Genomic DNA, 17,068 nt, shown 5'->3' with positions numbered 1-17,068 from the left:
CCATTGTCTCCATCCCCAGCATTGGCAGATTCTACTTTTCAGGTCCATGCCAGCCTGCTCATTTTGTGGGCAGGGTCACATTTCCCTTGACTCCTCCCAGAGACATTGGCCATCTGTGCAGGCATCACCTTACCTGCCACAGTGCCAGGTAGGGGGCCCTCAACCTTGCCTGGCCCCATCAACAGTGCCCTCCGGTGCAGGTCACTGAAGCCAGCAGGACATGAGTGGCTTGAGTGGTTCAGGACCCAGAATACATCGTGGATGTGTGGATGTCTGAGACCCCTCTTCTAGAGTGAGGATGGTAGCCTCCAGGAGCAGCAGGCCTGGCACACTGACTGGAAGAGGTGCCCCTTGGCTTTGAGAGCTAGGATTTCACTCCCAAACATGTTTATTGTGTGTGCAGGAGGGAATAGGAGTCCATCATATGGGTCCTGGAGATCGAACTTGGGTCATCGGCCTTGTCAGTTAGCTACTTTACCTGCTGAGCCTTCTTACTTGCTACCAGAGTCCTTTCTATAAGGAATTTGCTGTAGTTCTGCACACCTGTGTGGAGGTCAGAGGCCAGCTTTCAGGACTGGGCATGTGCTTGTACCTGGGAATTGAACTCAGGTCCTCAAGCTTGGTGCCAAGCGCCCTTACCCGATGAATCATCTTGCCAGCCCACACTATCATTTTATAACTGATAGAAATATCCTGTCTAATGCTAGACACCTAGGTAGTGGCCCTGTCCGGGATCTGAACCCAGCACCGAGCTTATGCATCTCCCTGGTGGCACTGTTTTGAAGAGGTGGGTGTGAAGGGTTCAGGCTGGGACTGGCTTGCCTCATTGTCCTAGTGCAGGCCTAGATCCATTCACAGCCAACAAGCACTTTCCTGGGCTCTGGATAGTCCACAAAAGAGAAGAAACCCCTTGCCCCAGTAGTCTCATGATTAAGACAATAAGTATGTAAAATATGTCAAATACGCACTGTGCAGCTGGAAGACAAAGTAGAGAAGGGTCTAGGTTTCCCCAAGAAAGGGGAGTTGTTTAAATAAAGTGGACAGGGGAAGTCTCGTGGTGGAAATAATATTTGTGTACAGATTCAAAGAAAGCAAGAAATGATCTCTAGGGAGGATGGTACAGTGGGCACAGTCCTGATGTGTGTGGGTGATGGGGAGGGCAGGCAGGAGGGAAAGTGAGCCAGGACCCAGCCAGGACTGTGGACTCTCTGAAATAATGGGTATTGTAGGAGCCAGAGACAGGGCTGTGGGCGTAGGGAGGCTGAGGGGCCCCACTTCAGTGGGTGACTGCCTGCTGACGCCTCTGGGGCTTCCCAGGCCTAGCCCCGCCCCTCGGGCTGAAGCAGGGGCGGGGTCAGGAACCAAGCGGTTCCGCCTGGAGGGAGGGAGGGTCTAGAAGCAGGTGGCGGACTGGTGGCCTCTGCCGGCTGGCGCTGGCGAGACAGTGGTGGCTCGGCCTGTAGGTTTGGAGACCCAGCTTCCTCCTTTCCCATCGGTGCCTGGCCCTCGATGCCTGCCAGACTTTTGCCTGTACCAGGGCCCCCGCCTGACCAGCCTCCCACTCCAGACTGATTGGGGAGTCGGGGGCTGAACTGTTTGGGGGCCTGGTACCAATGCACTGCCGGGCCTTTCGGAGCCTGGCAGGAGCCCTCTTTACCCTCCTGTGCGTGGGACTCCTGTCTCTACGATACTACTCAAGCTTGTCCTTGCGGATGGCACAGGACACACTCAGACTTAACCAACCGAACCCAGGGTCCCTGGAACTGCAGCTGGGCGACATCTTCATCGCAGTCAAGACTACCTGGGCCTTTCATCGCTCCCGCCTAGACCTGCTGCTTGACACGTGGGTCTCCAGGACCAGGCAACAGGTGACAGGCAGGCCACCTTAGGGCCTGAGAGAGCTCCTAGCTGAGGGGTTCACAGGGGTCTTCCTGATGGTTTGGAAGAAGCTGCCCACTGTGGAGTCCTTCTGGGGTCTCTTTCCACTCAATCTTTCCTTCATGCCCACCCCCATTGCCACCCTCCAGGGCTCCTCAGACTCATACGTCTGTATCTGTTGGGTTCAGTGTGGGGCCCTTGTTCTAGGCTTCTCTGTCTTCTTAGGGCACCCCCTTCTCCTAGATTCTTGGCCCTAACTTGCCTCAGGGTGGTGGTGGATATTAAGAGTCCATAGGAAGGTGCAACCCACCAGACCTGAGTAGTTGCCTACCTCGGCTCTGAGCAAGTAGCAGGGGTATGGTGTGGCGGCTGCTGGGGAGATGTTGAGGTGTGACCTGCTTGAAGGAGGCTTCCTCTCAGTTCCTGCCCCACTGAGCTGCTAAGGGTGTGAGGGCAGTGTCTAGCCTCCCGGTTTCCTGAACTGCCACTGGGATACAATGGCTAAGGCAGAGTGGTCAGGAGGTCAAGGTGAGCTGGAGATCTGCCTGGCTTGTGGAATATCTGTGTGTGTGTGTGTGTGTGTGTGTGTATACATGTGCTCACACACATGTATGCTAAACACAGTCATAAGAAAGTGTGGGTAAAGAGTAGTTCCTGGAAGCAGAGCCCTCCTCCCCATACTCAAGACCCCATCAATCAAAGCCAGCGATGGGGGTGTTTAGACCACCTCAGGAGAGGAAGAAGTGGTCTCATGCACCTGTGCACACATACTGGTCCCCATTGTGACTGCTGGCTCTGTGGGAGGAAGTGACTGAGCCCTTGGAGGGAAGGCCAAGGAGAAGAGGCAGTTCAGTGAGGGAGAGGTGGGCCCTCTTCCTTGCTTCCTGGCTCAGTGTCCGGCACAGGCATGAACTGTTTCCCAGTAGAGTTCCCTGCACCTCCAGCCCCCACCCCCATACAGTTTTTTTTGTCTTGAGGAGAGTGTGGTTCCTCCTCGGAAGCCAGCAGGGCTGGCCCTCTGTACAGACCTTCCTGTTTTTGGAGCTGTGTCTGAATGCGCCAGGGAGCAAGACTTCACGTGGTCCCCGGCGCTTTCCTGTCTTCTCACCATGATGTGCCCTAGCCCCAAATGAGGAAACTAAGGCTGCAGATGAGGACAGGCTGGCCAGAGTCACCCAGAAAGGCACAGTGGGATTCCCTCCTGCTTCTCAACTGGGCCCCTTTCTTTTCTGGGGTGGGGGTAGGGGGCAAGCCAGAGCTTCCAGGGTTACTGGAGTGCTAGTCCTGGGCTATCAGCTCAGGTGTTAGTGCCTGGCAGAACAAGGCTGACCACCTGTCAGCTCCTCTAAGGGCTGCAGTCAGGGACACAGCACCGCTCAACCCTGCTAACCACTTGCACAGCAGGCACTGACTTCCCATCCACAGTGAGGTCAGGTGGAGGCAGGAGAGGCATTGGAGCCCAACCAGAGCAAGGGAAAAGGTTCCTGAAGGATGGTAGGATGTAAAAGGTAGGTGAGAGACAGGGAGACCTGTTCCTTACTTCTAGGCTTATTTCTTCCCGTGATCTTGGCTATGGACCCGCAGTTTCCACATTTGCACAATACAAGTGTGTCTGGAAACAGCCCTAGTTGGTTAACCCCAGTGCTGGGCACCCAGCTGGTTAAAGGTGATAGGGTGACAGGTGGCCCCAGCTCAGTGTGCTGGGATGGACTCGTGTATGGCCTTTGTCTGGCAGAGGGGGTGGGCGGGGAAGGCTGTTTTGTGTGTTTTGAGCTTGAAGGAGCCTTTCTCCCTCCAGTCCCTCCCAGAAGGGGGCTGGGCAGGGGGAGATGGCTTCAGTCTCCTCTCCCCTTCACTGCAGCAGATGGTCCCTGCACCCCCGTTACATCCCCCCCCCCATGCCCCAGCAGCCTGCCAGCCTGCAGCCTCTTTGTTTCCCAGTCTAAGGAGCTGTAACTAACTATTGTCTGGCTCTCTCACTTAAATAAATCAAATGCAGCCTGCTGCTTCTACCCGCTATCCTATGCTCCCAAGAACTAAAACCACAGGCTCTTGGGCCTTCTCCCACCCCAGACTCTGGCCTGGATCTTAGTCCTTTCCTTAACTCTGCTGCACCTCCCACCCCACCTTAGCAAACATTCTCAGCCTGTTTGTCCCATGCTCTGGACTTGGGTGACTTCTGCTACCCCATGACCGCTTGGTGAAAAACGGTTAGGCAAGAAAGCCCCCCTCCCAACCCCCCCCCCCCGACTCCTTGGCTAGCTTCTTCTGGAGCTGTGTTGCGAGTAGACTTGGGTGAGGGCAGAATGCAGTCAGAGGCCAAGGAAGACAGACAGCCTGGCGACCCAGGAGAAGGGTTGGGCCTTGGGTCTTGGAGACAGAGAAAGACAGAAGTCAGGATAGTGTGGGGGATGAGATGAGTGGGCAGACCACATGAGGCACAAGGGGAAGAAAACGGGCACTGTGACACTAAGGCTTTGGGACCAGCAAATGGGAAGAGGGCACAGCTGTGTGGAGGGTGGGGGGGGTCACCTTTTGATGCTGGCCATGGAATCCAGGACCTCATAGGGGCAAGTGCATTGCCTTTGTGTGTGTGTGGGCCCCCTCCCCCCAAGTGTTAGAGATTGAACCCAAGGCCTGAGCATGCTGGGAAAGTGCTATGCCACAGCTCCAATGCTGGCCCTTGCTTGTACTTTTTAGGGGCTCAGTCCTGATGTTCCAGCATCCAGGGAAAAGATATTGTGACAGAGATTTTAGAAGCTGAGGCTCAGCAGGAGGCCAGGCCACAGGTGTGGAGAGGGGCTCCAAGGTCCAGGCCATACTACTGTGTGTGGGAGGGGTGGAGTGGAAGACACCAGGCCTAGGCCACTCCAGAATACCCAGGGCTCTGCTACCAGCTCAACGTGACAGGCAGAGGCAGATGCCAGGAAGAAGGCTAGGAAGGCCCTGAGAGAGAGCCAGGACCTGGGACACTGGGGACAGACAGATCCTTATCTTCTGGCAGGAGGGACTGAGGAGAAAGTGGGGTCTAAGAAGAGTACAGGGGGACTCTGGGACAGGTGTCAGGGAAGGTCTTTTAGGGGGAGGTGCTAGAGTTGGCAGTTTGAGGTTCAAAGAGCTCAGAATATGCAAAAGGCATGTCCCTAATGTGTTGGGATAACTGAAAGAAATCTGAGTAGAGATCCCCCAGGGGTAGGGCAGGAAGGGCTGAGGTAAAGTCACATCAGGTGGCAAGGGTCAGATGTCTCTTCCTTGACCACACTTAACTCCTCCTCACCCCATATACGGGTTTCTCTGTGTAGCTTTCTAGATCTGCCTGCCTCTGCCTCCTGAGTGCTGGGATTAAAGGTGAGTGCCACCACTGTCCAGCCACATTTAACTTTTTTAAAAAATGTGTTTATTTTATGTGTATGGGTGTTTTTGCCTGCATGTAGGTCTGTGCATTATATATGAACAGTACCCACAGAGGGCATTGGATTCCCCATGTGGCTGCTGGGAATTGAACTGGGGTCCTCTGGAAGAGTAGGCAGTATTCTTAATCACTAAGCCATCTCTCCAGACCAGACCACACTATCCTAAGGGACATAGGGAGTCATGGATGACATTAACAGGTGGGTATGGGTGCTATCTATCTGATCCTGAGAGGACAGTAGGTCTGAGGGTCAAGGCAGAGTGGCTCAGAAGTAAACTTGTAGTCATAGGCCTTGGGAGAGAGGCCTGGTCCCTCATGCCCTCTTTCCCAGTGCCCTGCCCCCGGCTTTTGGCCTCCTGTGCCCGTTCCCTGTGAGCTGTAAGAAGTAGAGCCTGCCTTCCCTGTCAATTCTAACTTCCTGTCCACTCTCTCTTGTCTTACATGAATCTCACTTTGTTCATACAGATATTTTACTCTCCTACTCTGCAGATAGGTAAACTGAGGCTCAGGACAGGGGCTGTTTTGGTTTGTGGTGTGAAGACATTGTGGGTCTGTGACTGGAGGCCTGGTCTTAGAGGGATGATAAAGGAGGTCATACAGGCCTGGGGGCAGTTGGGGGTGGGCATTCCAGAGGTCTTGAATACTGAGGGGAGAGGCACACTGTTTTCTTAGCCCTTGCTTAGAAGAGGTTCAAAATTGTTCGAAATGCTGGCAGAACAGCCCAAGGGTCAGGACACCACCAAAGGCCTTCAAGATGTTTTGTGATAATGTGTTATTTGGGCAGTAGGGAAGTTCTGTATACACTGGGCTGGGCTAGCTCTGGGGTGGGGGGGTGACATATTGCCTGCCTGCTTCCACTCTGTCTTGCTTATAGGAAGATTCTGGAGGTTTTGAAGCTGGCTGGCTTGGAGTTGGTATTTGGTTGACTAGTAGATTGATTCTCACCCACCTAGGGGTGGCAAGTAATGTCCCAGTCATGCCAGGTTACATGAAGCCAGTACATGAGGATCGTCACTAGTTTCAGGACAGTTTGGAGTTATGTAGTTGAGTTCCAGGTTAGCCTGATCTATGGTATGAGACCTTGTTTCAATAAATAAGCAAAATAAGAAATAGTCCAGGTCTGAGTGGAACCCCACTCAGCTCATCTTTAAAAAGCCACTGGAGAGGAGGTGTGAGTGACCCTCCCGACTCATGCCCAATCTGAGAAAGCAGAGATCCAGTGTGTGAGGCTCCTGGGGTTCTCAGGGGCCTCTGCACTTGGACAAGGGTTTGTGGTTGTATGGTGTGGCTGTTCCCTAATGGTGTGGTATGTGAGGTTGTGGTGGGGAAAACCCTTCAGTTTGTACACACCTGTGAGTTAGGGTTAGGTTTGCTTTCTATGCTGTGATAAACACCATGACCAAAAGCAACTTGGGAAGGGCAGGGTTTATTTCAGCTCACAGGTTACAGTCCATCCTGAAGGAAGGCAGGGCAGGAAGGCAAGGCAGGAACCCAGAGGCAGGAGCTGATGCAGAGGCCATGGAGGGGCTGCTTACTGGCTTGCTCCCTATGGCTTGCTTAACCTGCTTTCTTTTCTCTTCTTCTCCTTCTCTTCCTTCTTTGGTTTTGTTTGTTTTTTGAGACAGGGTTTCTCTGTGTAGTCTTGGCTGTCCTGGAACTCACACTATAGTGTAGGCTGGCCTCAAACTCAGAGATCCTCTTGTCTCTGCCTCCGGAGTGCTGGAATTAAAGATGTGCACCCCCACTACCTGGTTTACAGCCTGTTTTCTTATACAGCACAGAAGAGGGATGAGCCAGCTAAGGGTGTGTGGCCCTGGAGAGCAGACACACATAGGGTGGTTCAAGCTGGAGTTGTGTGTCCTTGAGAACTTAGATGTACGTGAGCATGGGGGGGGGTATCTGAGGACAGAGGACAGAAGTCTGCAGTCTCTGTGTCCCCGTGTGTGGCTTAATCTGGGGTGTGGCCTTGGTGGGCTGTGGCCTCCCTCCATAACCTATCTTGATGCCTCCTTCTCCCCACAGACCTTCATCTTCACGGACAGCCCAGATGAAAACCTCCAGGAGAGACTGGGTAACTCCTCAGCTGGGGCGGTGGTCCTCCACTGTGGTCAGGAAAAGCAGCGGGGCTGTGATGGGATCTTGGGGTCCCCAGGAATTATGTCTCCTACCTTTGTCATTGGGGACTACCTCCAGAAGCAGAGTAGGTGTAAGAGGCTGCTGCCTCAGTTCTCCTGGGAGGGGATGAGCCCTCAGGCTCTCTGAGGCCCAACCTCGTCCTATGTTTCCAAGGGTCAGTGTTATGGGGGGGTGAGGGGCTGGGCAGGTCCCATGACTTCTTCCCATTTCCAGGTTCCCACCTTGTGGTCACCAACTGTTCTGCAGAGCATAGTCACCCTGCTCTATCTTGCAAGATGGCTGCAGAGTTCGATGCCTTCTTGGCCAGTGGGCTCAGGTCAGTGTTGCAGGGTCACTGGGGCTGGAGTGACTTTTGCCTCAGGCCATCTCTTTAACTTTTTTGTTTTGTTTTGTTTCCATTATTTTTTTGGAGACAGGGTCTCACTATGTAGCTCTGGCTATCCTGGTACTACTCTGTAGACCAGGCTAGCTTCAAACTCACAGAGATCTGCCTGCCTGGCTTAGTTTTTTAGAATTACACTTGTTTGTTTGTTATATTTATTTATCTGTATGTGTCTTTCTGTGTGTATACATGTGTTGGTGTATGTATGACGAAGCATTGTATGAAAGTCAGAGGACAACTTTTGGGAATTAGTTCTCTTTTCCATCGTATTTCTGGCAGGTGCCTTTACCCCCTGAGTCATCTCGCTGGCCTCAGACCTCCTTTTGAATTGAGTGTTCTGTTGAAAAGGTGGAGTGGTGGAGCTGAGGAGATGGCTCAGTAGGTAAAATATTTACTGTGCAAAGCCCAAGGACCTGAGTTTGATACCCAGTACCTACCCCAAATCACATACTCATGCTTCTAACCCCAGTGCTAGGTAGTATAGACAAGCAGGCTCTGGGGCTTGCTGGCCCCATGTACTCTGCATCCTCCACTGATACAATCTGTTTATCATAGATCCTTCCTCTGGGTCAGGGTTCTCAACCTTCCTGATGCTTTCACCCTTTAAGTCATTTCCTCATGTTGTGGTGACTCCAACCATAAAATTATTTTCATTGCTGCTTCATAGCTGTAATTTTGCTACTGTTATGAACCATAATGTAAATGTCTTATATTTCTGATGGTCTTGGGTGACCCTGGTGAAGAGTTGCTTGAACCTCAGAGGGATTACGCCCCACAGGTTGAGAACCACTGCTCTAGGCCCTAGCACTGAGCTCTGTTTATCATCCAATAGAATTCATTCTTATTGCAAAGGTCACAGGTTTTGCCACTTTGCTAGGGAGTTTCGATGAAGCTCTCTCTGCCTAAAGCTTTGTTGTGATGATTGTCACATGGTAATCTTTTCCCAAAGTTTTACTTTGCTTAAATGTGTAAGAAGAGTAAACCATGAGGTCGGACTCTGGAAGATTTTGACCCAGTGCCTGCAAAGATGGCGTTGAGTTTTATTCTTCACCTTTCATCTACCCTGACAGCTATCCAACCTGTAGTAGTTATCTCTTGATTGTGGGAGCCCAGGAACACAGCCTTTCCACAAGTTCATTGTGGCCCCACCCCCACAGGTGGTTCTGTCATGTGGATGATGACAACTATGTGAACCCCAGGGCACTGTTACAGCTGTTGAAGACATTCCCGCGGGACCTTGATGTCTATGTAGGCAAGCCCAGCCTGAACCGGCCCATCCACGCCTCTGAGCTGCAAGCAAAAAACCGCACGGTATGCCCCTTCCTCCTTTTCCAGTTGGTTCTTGCTCTCAGGGTGGGCTGGTACTAGGGGCGGGACCTATCCAGGAGGCGGGGCTTGATTGCTTAATAAGGCCTGGGTCATCCAAGAGCCCTGGCTTGGCAAGTTCTGCTGGGCTTTCTTGACTCCATCCATGGCCAAGCCCCCAAGCACCTGATATCAAGCATGGATTTGTATAGGATCTTAAAACACAACAGTTTTGGGCTGGGGCTGGAGCTCAGTTGGTAAAGTGCTTGAGGTGCGAAGCCCTAGGTTTGATCCCCAGCACCATGGGGTGCATGTCTATTACCCCACCACTTGGGGAGGCTGAGGCAGCTATAGCTGATTCAAGGCCAGCCAGGGTTACATAGATGATTCTCAGGCCAGCCTGGGCTATAGAGTGAAACATACCAAGTTATTGCTGGGCCAGGGCTGTAGACCCCCTAACTTCTTCACTGCCCAGCCACTGAAGCGTGGACACCAGGAGCTAGGGGTCCTAGAATCAGTTACACTGTGGAACCCTACAGTCATACGATGTTCACTATGCCAGGTTAGAAAACAAGCGAAACCTGGGAGGACTGGGCCATGCTTCTACCAGACACCAGATAAATAAAGAGGTTTTGCCTCTAATGGCACCGTTCTTTCCTGCCCCCAGTCTGCCTAGTTTCTGGAGCTCGGGTAGTAACCCCAGGGTAGGAAGAAGGCAGGGAGGAAGAGGCCTGCTCCCAGGAGGCCCTGCTTGGAGCAGGAGCCGATGCTTGGGGCTTCCCCCTCTCCCAGGCCACCATCTGCTGCTCTGGGGAAACTGGAGCCTTAATTATCAGTAACTCATCAGTCGCTGAGCCCTAATTAAATCTTCATGGGCCCCAGGGTGTGCATGCATGTGCCACTCCAGGTGAACCGAGGGGTGTCCCCAGCCTCCGCTCTGACTTCCCATCCAGATTGAGCCTCTCTGCTTCCAGGCCTGAGGATTCCAGGCTGGAGCAAGTCTCCCTGGGTTCATATGGCAGCCCTGTCACTCCTGGCTTGGTGACCCTGATTGAAGTTGAGCAACCTCTTTGTGTATCAGTTTCTCTTCTGTGGAGCAGGGTTAGAGGACAGCCTGGTCTACAGAGTGAGTTCCAGGACAGGCTCCAAAGCTGCAGAGAACCCTGTCTCAAACAGCAACAGCAACAGCAACAACAACAAAAAAAAAAAAAAAAAAAAAAAAAAAAAAAGAAAGTAAAGAAAAGGCCTCACAGACTTGCTTACAAGCCAATCTAATGGAGGCATTGTCTTAATTGAGGGTCCCTCTTCCCAGTTTCCCAATTATCTCTAAGTTGACACAAACTAGAGTCAAGTTAACCAGTGCACCCACAATATGCATGATGCTCTCCTTGGAATATACCACCAAAGGGAGAGTCCCTCACCCCCTATTCTGTCTTGGAATGTTCCAGAACCCCAGAGTGCCTAGGCCAATGCAGAGCCTGGAGTTATTCAGGGTTAGGCAGCAAAGGGAAAAGAGCTCTGGCCTGGCCTTGGTTCCTGCTCTGTTCTCTGAGGCAAGTGACCTCAGTCCTCTGTTCCCTGTTCGGTGCGCTTGGGGTACAGTCCTTACACAGCCCTCAGCACAGGGCCAGGCACAGGGATTGCTCAGATTGAGGCCCTTTCAGTTGCTATAATTACACAGGAGTGGGATCCACACATTTGTTTTTATTTATTTATTTAGATTTATTTATTATATATATAACATTCTGCATCATGTATGCCTGCACACCAGAAGGGGGTGCCAAATCTCATTATAGATGGTTGTGAGTCACCATGTGACTGGGAATTGAACTCAGGACCCCTGGAAGAGCAGCCAGTGCTCCTAACCTCTCAGCCCTCTCCAGCCCTACACTTGTTAATTTTAATAAAGCACACATTTATTAAACACTTCCTGAATGCTCATTCTGCCTCTTGGAACTCTAAACTGTCTCTAAATGACATTTGTAGAAGTAAATTAGAAAGGAGCATCTGTGCTCCCGAGCCTAATTGAAAGCCTAGGCCCTGGAAGTGGCTCCCTTGAGGTCCCACAGCTGGGCAAAGGGGGAGATGGAGACTTGGAACTCCTCCTAGGTGTCTTTCCACAAAAGTATCATGGGGAAAGCTCAGCCCAGTACAAGATGCATTTATTAAGCACCGACTGCTTGCTTGCAGGAAGGTTTGGGGACATGGTGGTATTTTTAGACCAAGACATGAAATTGCAGAAGGGAAAAGTTCTCCCCAAGGTTTGGAGAACCCACAGGTGAATTCAGGGTCATCACGAGAGAGCTGGGAAGAGACTGGGGCTGAGGTGAAGGTGGTGGAGGGGTCAGAAAATGGCGGAAGGGATGCTGCCCTTTGCTGGATGGAGATGTCAAGGTGCTGCCTGTCCACAGGTGCTCCCAAGATTGTCCCCTCTTTACTCTAGTGTGGCTTCATGCTCTTTATCATTCTTGGGGCAGGGAAGGTGAGAGTAGGAGGCTTGGTGTAGCTGACATTAGAGAACACTGCTCCTCAGGCTAGTGACCCTGTATGGAGGCCTCTCTGCTGTAGTCTTCCTAGAGCACTTTGGGAAGGGATCTAATTGGCTGGCCTAAGTCATGTGCTTATTGCTAGGCCAAGGGGCCCAGTCTTGTAATTTATTCTAGAAGCACCTGGCCACCTCTGTGACCTAGGGGAGACAGTACTGGGTTCCCCAAAGGAAGAGGGTAAAATGTCACATGTCTCTCTGTCACTACCACCCCTAGGATCCCTCTCCTATGGGGGCCTACAGAGATGTCTCAGACCAAACCCTTCGTCTTCAGGAAGCCAGACTCTGGTTTGGAATGCCCCTGTGGCCTCACCACTCATAATTACCTGTGTGACACTGGGCCAGGCTCTAGCCTCCAGTGAGGTGTGAAGCACAGAGCTTTGGGGTCATGGTGGCTGGGGGGAAGGGGCAGTCCAGCTGGTGCCCCTGAGTTCCCTGGGCTCACTGCCCATCTCTGCTGTCCTTTTTCCAGAAGCTGGTACAGTTCTGGTTTGCCACAGGGGGTGCTGGCTTTTGCATCAGCCGCCAGCTGGCTTTGAAGATGGTGCCATGGGCCAGGTAAGCAGAGACTTGGGAGTGGTAGGAGGGTGGGAAAGGCCTTGAGGTGGGAGGGGCAAGAGAGTCCCCAGGGGAACTGCCTCTTATTCAGTTGTGTCAGTGCAGCCTAGGCCTGTGGGGAACATTTCTGTCGTCAACATCTAGGGAGTGTGGTTCACTTAACTTCCCCATGTATGAATGGAACTGAAAATATAGTGGCCAATGGCATTGCAAAGACTTAGCGGAAAAACATCTGTGTGGACACCATCTGCAGCTCAGGGGAACCCATTCTTATCTTCTGACAGTTGATGTTTATGGGGTTAAGCACGGAAGCCCTCAGAGATGGGGGAGAGGGACTATTGACTAGGGACAGGAGGAAGGCTTCCTGGAAGAGGTGGCGTTGTATCTGAGACATCCCTGTAGGCCCCCCACAGGAGAGGGACCCTGGGAGTATTGGGGGTGGGGGGAGTACCACCATTCTGAAGGTAGCTGAGAATGGCCTTTTCCCAGGCTGACGTCAGTGGCCATGAGCTTGCATGGGTCTTTGCCTCAAGTTAGGCTGTGCTTCATCAGGAGGACTGTAACAGCAGGGAGGGCAGTGCCACTTTTAGAACCCTCATGAGAGGTTACAAACCCTAGGTTACCCAGGTTCAAGGTCATCCAGCTGCTCAGCCACTGTCCCTGCTTGCCTTTTGTTTTCCAGAGGATTCAGTATGTCAGCGTCATCGTGTGGCATGGTGTCCCTAGGGCAAGCCCAGAGCAGTCACATACCTGTCGTCTCTATGACTTGGGTGCTCTGGTGTGTTTTGCCCACCTCTGTGGTACCGATCCCCATCTAAATTTGCACCTGGGGTACTCTCAGGTGCCCACCCCACCCTGACCAGTTATCCTGGGGGAAAGGACATTGATAGCCCAGGACAGTCAGGAGTTGTTTCCTGGGACACTGGCTGATGTCACTGGAAACCTACTGCTGCCTCTGGGAAGGCCACATTTTCTCCCCAGCCCCCCCAAACCACATGCATCCCTCTGCCTTGGCTCCAGCCTCAGTACCCCAGTCTGTGGCAGGCAGGAAGCACCTCTTTCTCATGTCTGGGTTCCTCATTGCTAGTGAGGTACAAGGAGCCAGGGGGTGTCAAGCTGAGCAGTGAATCTGAGTGAATGAATGAGATAAAAAGGGGAGAAGAAAGGATACATTTAGCAGGGCTCCTCACCATTCCTCTACCCAGTCCTTCTAGGACCTTCTAGGCAAGGCTGCTGTCAACCTATTTCTCAGGGGAGGAGCCTGAGACTCCCCAAGTTCCAGACTTGCCCAGTGTCCTAGTGCACTGTGCTGGTCCAGCACTGGCCCTTCCGGGAGGTGGGAGGGGACTCAGCTGTGCAGGGCCTGGGTCAGTGGCCACCGCCCAGCTCTGTGTTTCAGCGGCTCCCACTTCGTGGACACCTCCGCTCTCATCCAGCTCCCTGACGACTGTACTGTGGGCTATATCATTGAGTGCAAGCTGGGGGGTCACCTGCAGCCCAGCCCCCTTTTCCATTCACACTTGGAGACCCTGCAGCTGTTGGGGGCTGCCCAGCTTCTGGAGCAGGTGAGCCAACTGCAGAGCAGAGGGAGCGGGCAAGGAAAAAGGGTCTCCCCAGGGGAAGGTTGGGGTACTTGAAATCAACCTGGAACTTGAGCTTATGGGGCTTGGCCATCACATACTGACGGGGAAACAGGGGCCTGGGAGCAGTGCACCCCTTTTAGACACAGTAGCTCAGGTCTCCTATCCCTTCTGTCTGGGAGGACTTTATAGGCATGGGTGATGTCCCCAGGTGTCCCCCTTGTTTCTCTTTCTGCTCTGAACCCTCCATCCTCTATACTGCCCTCCTGAGGAGCCAGCTGGAAGAGCCAGGTGGCCCTTCTGACTCCTGTCTGAAGTCCCCTCCATCACAAGCTCCTGGTCCTGCTCCTGGTCCTCAAAGCCCTTAATGAGTGATGAATAGATGATTAAACTGCACCTGGCAGGCCATAACTGCTCTTGGGACAGACTGACTTGGCTTGCAGACCTGCCTGCCAGCCCCACTGCCTGGCCAGAGGGCCTGAGGTTTCCTGCCCTACAGAGTCACATGTGACAGAAACTCATATGAAACTGAGTAGCAAGGAGGGACAGGATCTGGCATTCCTAGATCTTCAGAAACCAGGTCTTGTGGTGCAAACCTCTAATCCAGCACTTTGAAGTAGAGGCAGGAGGATCAGAAGCTTCAGCCCCTGTCTAAATATGAATCTCCAAAGGCCAACCACAAATATTATCCCCATTCTATAAATGGGAAAACTGAGGCCCAGAAGACTAAGCTAACTGTGGCACAGAGTGAGGTGTAGCCAGAGTGGGGACCACCAAGCCATCAATCTTTAGTTATGGCATGTGTCTGCTTCTTAGCTGACCTGGTACAGTCCAGGACTGGCTGAGACCTGCACGGGGCTGTGGAAACCTCCGAGGTAGTCCAGGCACTCAGCTGAGGCGTTCAAACCCGTTAAGAGGGAATTGCCAGTGTCCTGGGCAAGCATGGTTGCTGGAACCATGCAGATGGAGGCAGGAGGGAGCCTTCAGGTTGCAGTGCCTTTGGGGAGGGACTGGGCTCCATTAGTGCAGGAGGCCCAATTGCCGGGCCTCTCTGAAGGCCCAGGGTCTTCTCTGCTGGTGTCAAAATACTCCCCTGTGGGCCACCCCAAATACCTCCCCATCTCCCCCCCCCCAGGTTACCCTCAGCTACGGTGTCTTTGAGGGGAAACTGAACATCATCAAGCTACAGGGCCCCTTCTCCCATGAAGAGGACCCCTCCAGGTGGGTGTGGGCTGAGGTGCAGGGTGGAGGTGGGGACCTAGGCACCTGAAGATGGAAGGGCCTTGAGGGAAAGTGGTGCCACGGGTCATGGTGGCTGAGTACACAGAAGTAGGAGCAGGGAGAATAGGTTTACATTCTCTCTGTGTGACCTTAGGTACGTGTCTTATTCTCTCTGGGCTTTCGTCTCTCCTTTTGTAGCACTGGGGCCCATGGCTGTTCCAAGAGTCCTATGGCCAGGGCTATGGTAAACACACCCCTTTTGAGGAGATAGAATTTGGCTCAGTGTAGGGAAGAAGAAACTCAAGAGCTCCAAGAAGTAAGGGAGCTGCCTTTTTTATTTGTTTTTCCAGACTCTGCAGACCAGGCTGGCCTCTGCCTGCTGAGTGCTGAGATTAAAGGCATTCACTACCACTGCCCTGAAAAGAGCTGCCTTTTAGTGGATCGAGCTGCCTATCAGCAGAGGCATGTGAGCCACAGCCTCAGTTAGTAGATGTAAATATTTTTTTGTGAGCCTGAAGATTCTAGAACTCAGTCAGGGAGCTCTCGGTGTCTTCTCTGGCTTTCAGGTATCTCAAAGGAGAGGCTCTCAAGTCAGGGATGGTTTTGCTAATGTCTGGAGAAAGTTCTGATTGCTACATCCTGGGGGTGCTGTTGGCCTTTCCTGGGTAGAGGCTGGGGATGCCACTGTCCTGCCAGGTATGGGATAGGCCCATGTGACACAGAGTTACCGGGACTGAGTGTTCTCAGTGCCCGTGGGTCAGTGAGGTTGGGGTAACTGTCTTTCCTTGATGGCCTCTTTGCAGATTTCGCTCCCTCCATTGTCTCCTCTACCCGGACACACCCTGGTGTCCCCTGGTGGTGGCACTGTGAGCTCTGAACTGCTGGTGAGGTTGATGGACACTTCTGCCTGACCCCTCCCCCCCAAGTGATCCTGAGGGCTCCTGGTCTAGTGCCCACTGACAGATGGTCCCTGGTAGAACCTCTGGGTGACAGCAAAGACCAGGACCTGGACTGTGGTTGGTGTTGAAGGTGTGTCAGGCCAGGCACCTGGTCACACCATAGAGACTGTGGGGACACTTGAGTTAGGGGTGCTCAGGGTCCTTACTTTCCTGAGAGTGACATGTGCCCTGACTCTGGCCGTAGTCATTCCTTGAAGACCAGTACCATTGGGCCAAAACCAGGGTCTGTGACCTGCAGCTATGGGACTGGTCTCAGCTGCTCGTGGCTCTCCGTACCTGGCCATTGGGCCTGAACTTTGGAAGCTCAGCAAAGCCATATGGATCATGGTGGGTCCCTATCAATTGTGACATACCTTTGGTTTATTGTCCCAGCCTTTGTTGTGAGAAATTACCATATACTCAGTGGGAACTGAGGAAAGCCAATTGAGGCTTCTGGAGTAAGTTTCACAGCCCAAGACTCTTTCTTCATACTGTCAATGTGGGTGTGATGGCTGGATCTGGGGAAGCTCCTTTGCCACCATGAGGGAAAAGCTGTTCTTTCTGAGATCTGATCTGTGAGAAATTAAACCTTTATTTAAGTCTCTCTGTGCCCAGTTTCCTGCCATGGGCAGCCAGTGTTCCTAACTGGACCAAGGACTCTGATCAGTGGTGATAGCCATGTTTGTTGGTGGGATGTGGTGTGTGGCTCAGAGCCTGGTTCAGGGAGAGAGACAACTTGGTGAATCAGGACTATGGCATGCGTTTTTGTGTGTGTGTGTGGTATGTGGGAATGTATTTATGGTATAGGTATGTGAGTTGCAGTACTGGGAGCCCTGCCTCCTTTCCCTGCCCTCAGGGCATGGACTGGGAACCTCATGATATCTGGGAAGTCAGCATGGTGACTCTGAGCTGAGGATTTACCTTGGGTGTCAGCTAAAGGTGGTTGGGTCGATTGAACATCTGAAGTAGAGGTAAAGCAAATACAATGGCCTTTAATATCTGGGACCCAGGATGCTGGATGGGTGAATAAACAGGACCAGGATGGTAGGGCCCTTCAGGGAGGGAAGAACACAAGAGGATAGGGCATGAGGGGACTGGCATCCCCTCTCATCC

At 52.6% G+C, this 17,068-nt stretch overlaps 1 protein-coding gene across 1 annotated transcript; it reads left to right on the top strand.

The window, feature by feature from the left end:
- The first annotated feature begins 1,416 nt into the window (after positions 1-1,416).
- Mfng (MFNG O-fucosylpeptide 3-beta-N-acetylglucosaminyltransferase) lies at positions 1,417-16,559 on the top strand. Its single transcript, XM_051189338.1, has 8 exons — positions 1,417-1,868; positions 7,313-7,361; positions 7,640-7,742; positions 8,966-9,119; positions 12,131-12,216; positions 13,616-13,781; positions 14,932-15,017; positions 15,821-16,559. Exons 1-8 carry the CDS (start codon positions 1,614-1,616, stop codon positions 15,885-15,887), a joined length of 966 nt encoding a protein of 321 aa, XP_051045295.1. The 5' UTR covers positions 1,417-1,613; the 3' UTR covers positions 15,888-16,559.
- Positions 16,560-17,068: the final 509 nt, after the last annotated feature.

This window comes from Phodopus roborovskii, unplaced genomic scaffold (assembly GCF_943737965.1).
Source record: "Phodopus roborovskii unplaced genomic scaffold, PHOROB, whole genome shotgun sequence".
In the NCBI taxonomy this organism is placed as follows: Eukaryota; Metazoa; Chordata; class Mammalia; order Rodentia; family Cricetidae; genus Phodopus; species Phodopus roborovskii.
This window is presented reverse-complemented; position numbering and strand designations above follow the sequence as displayed.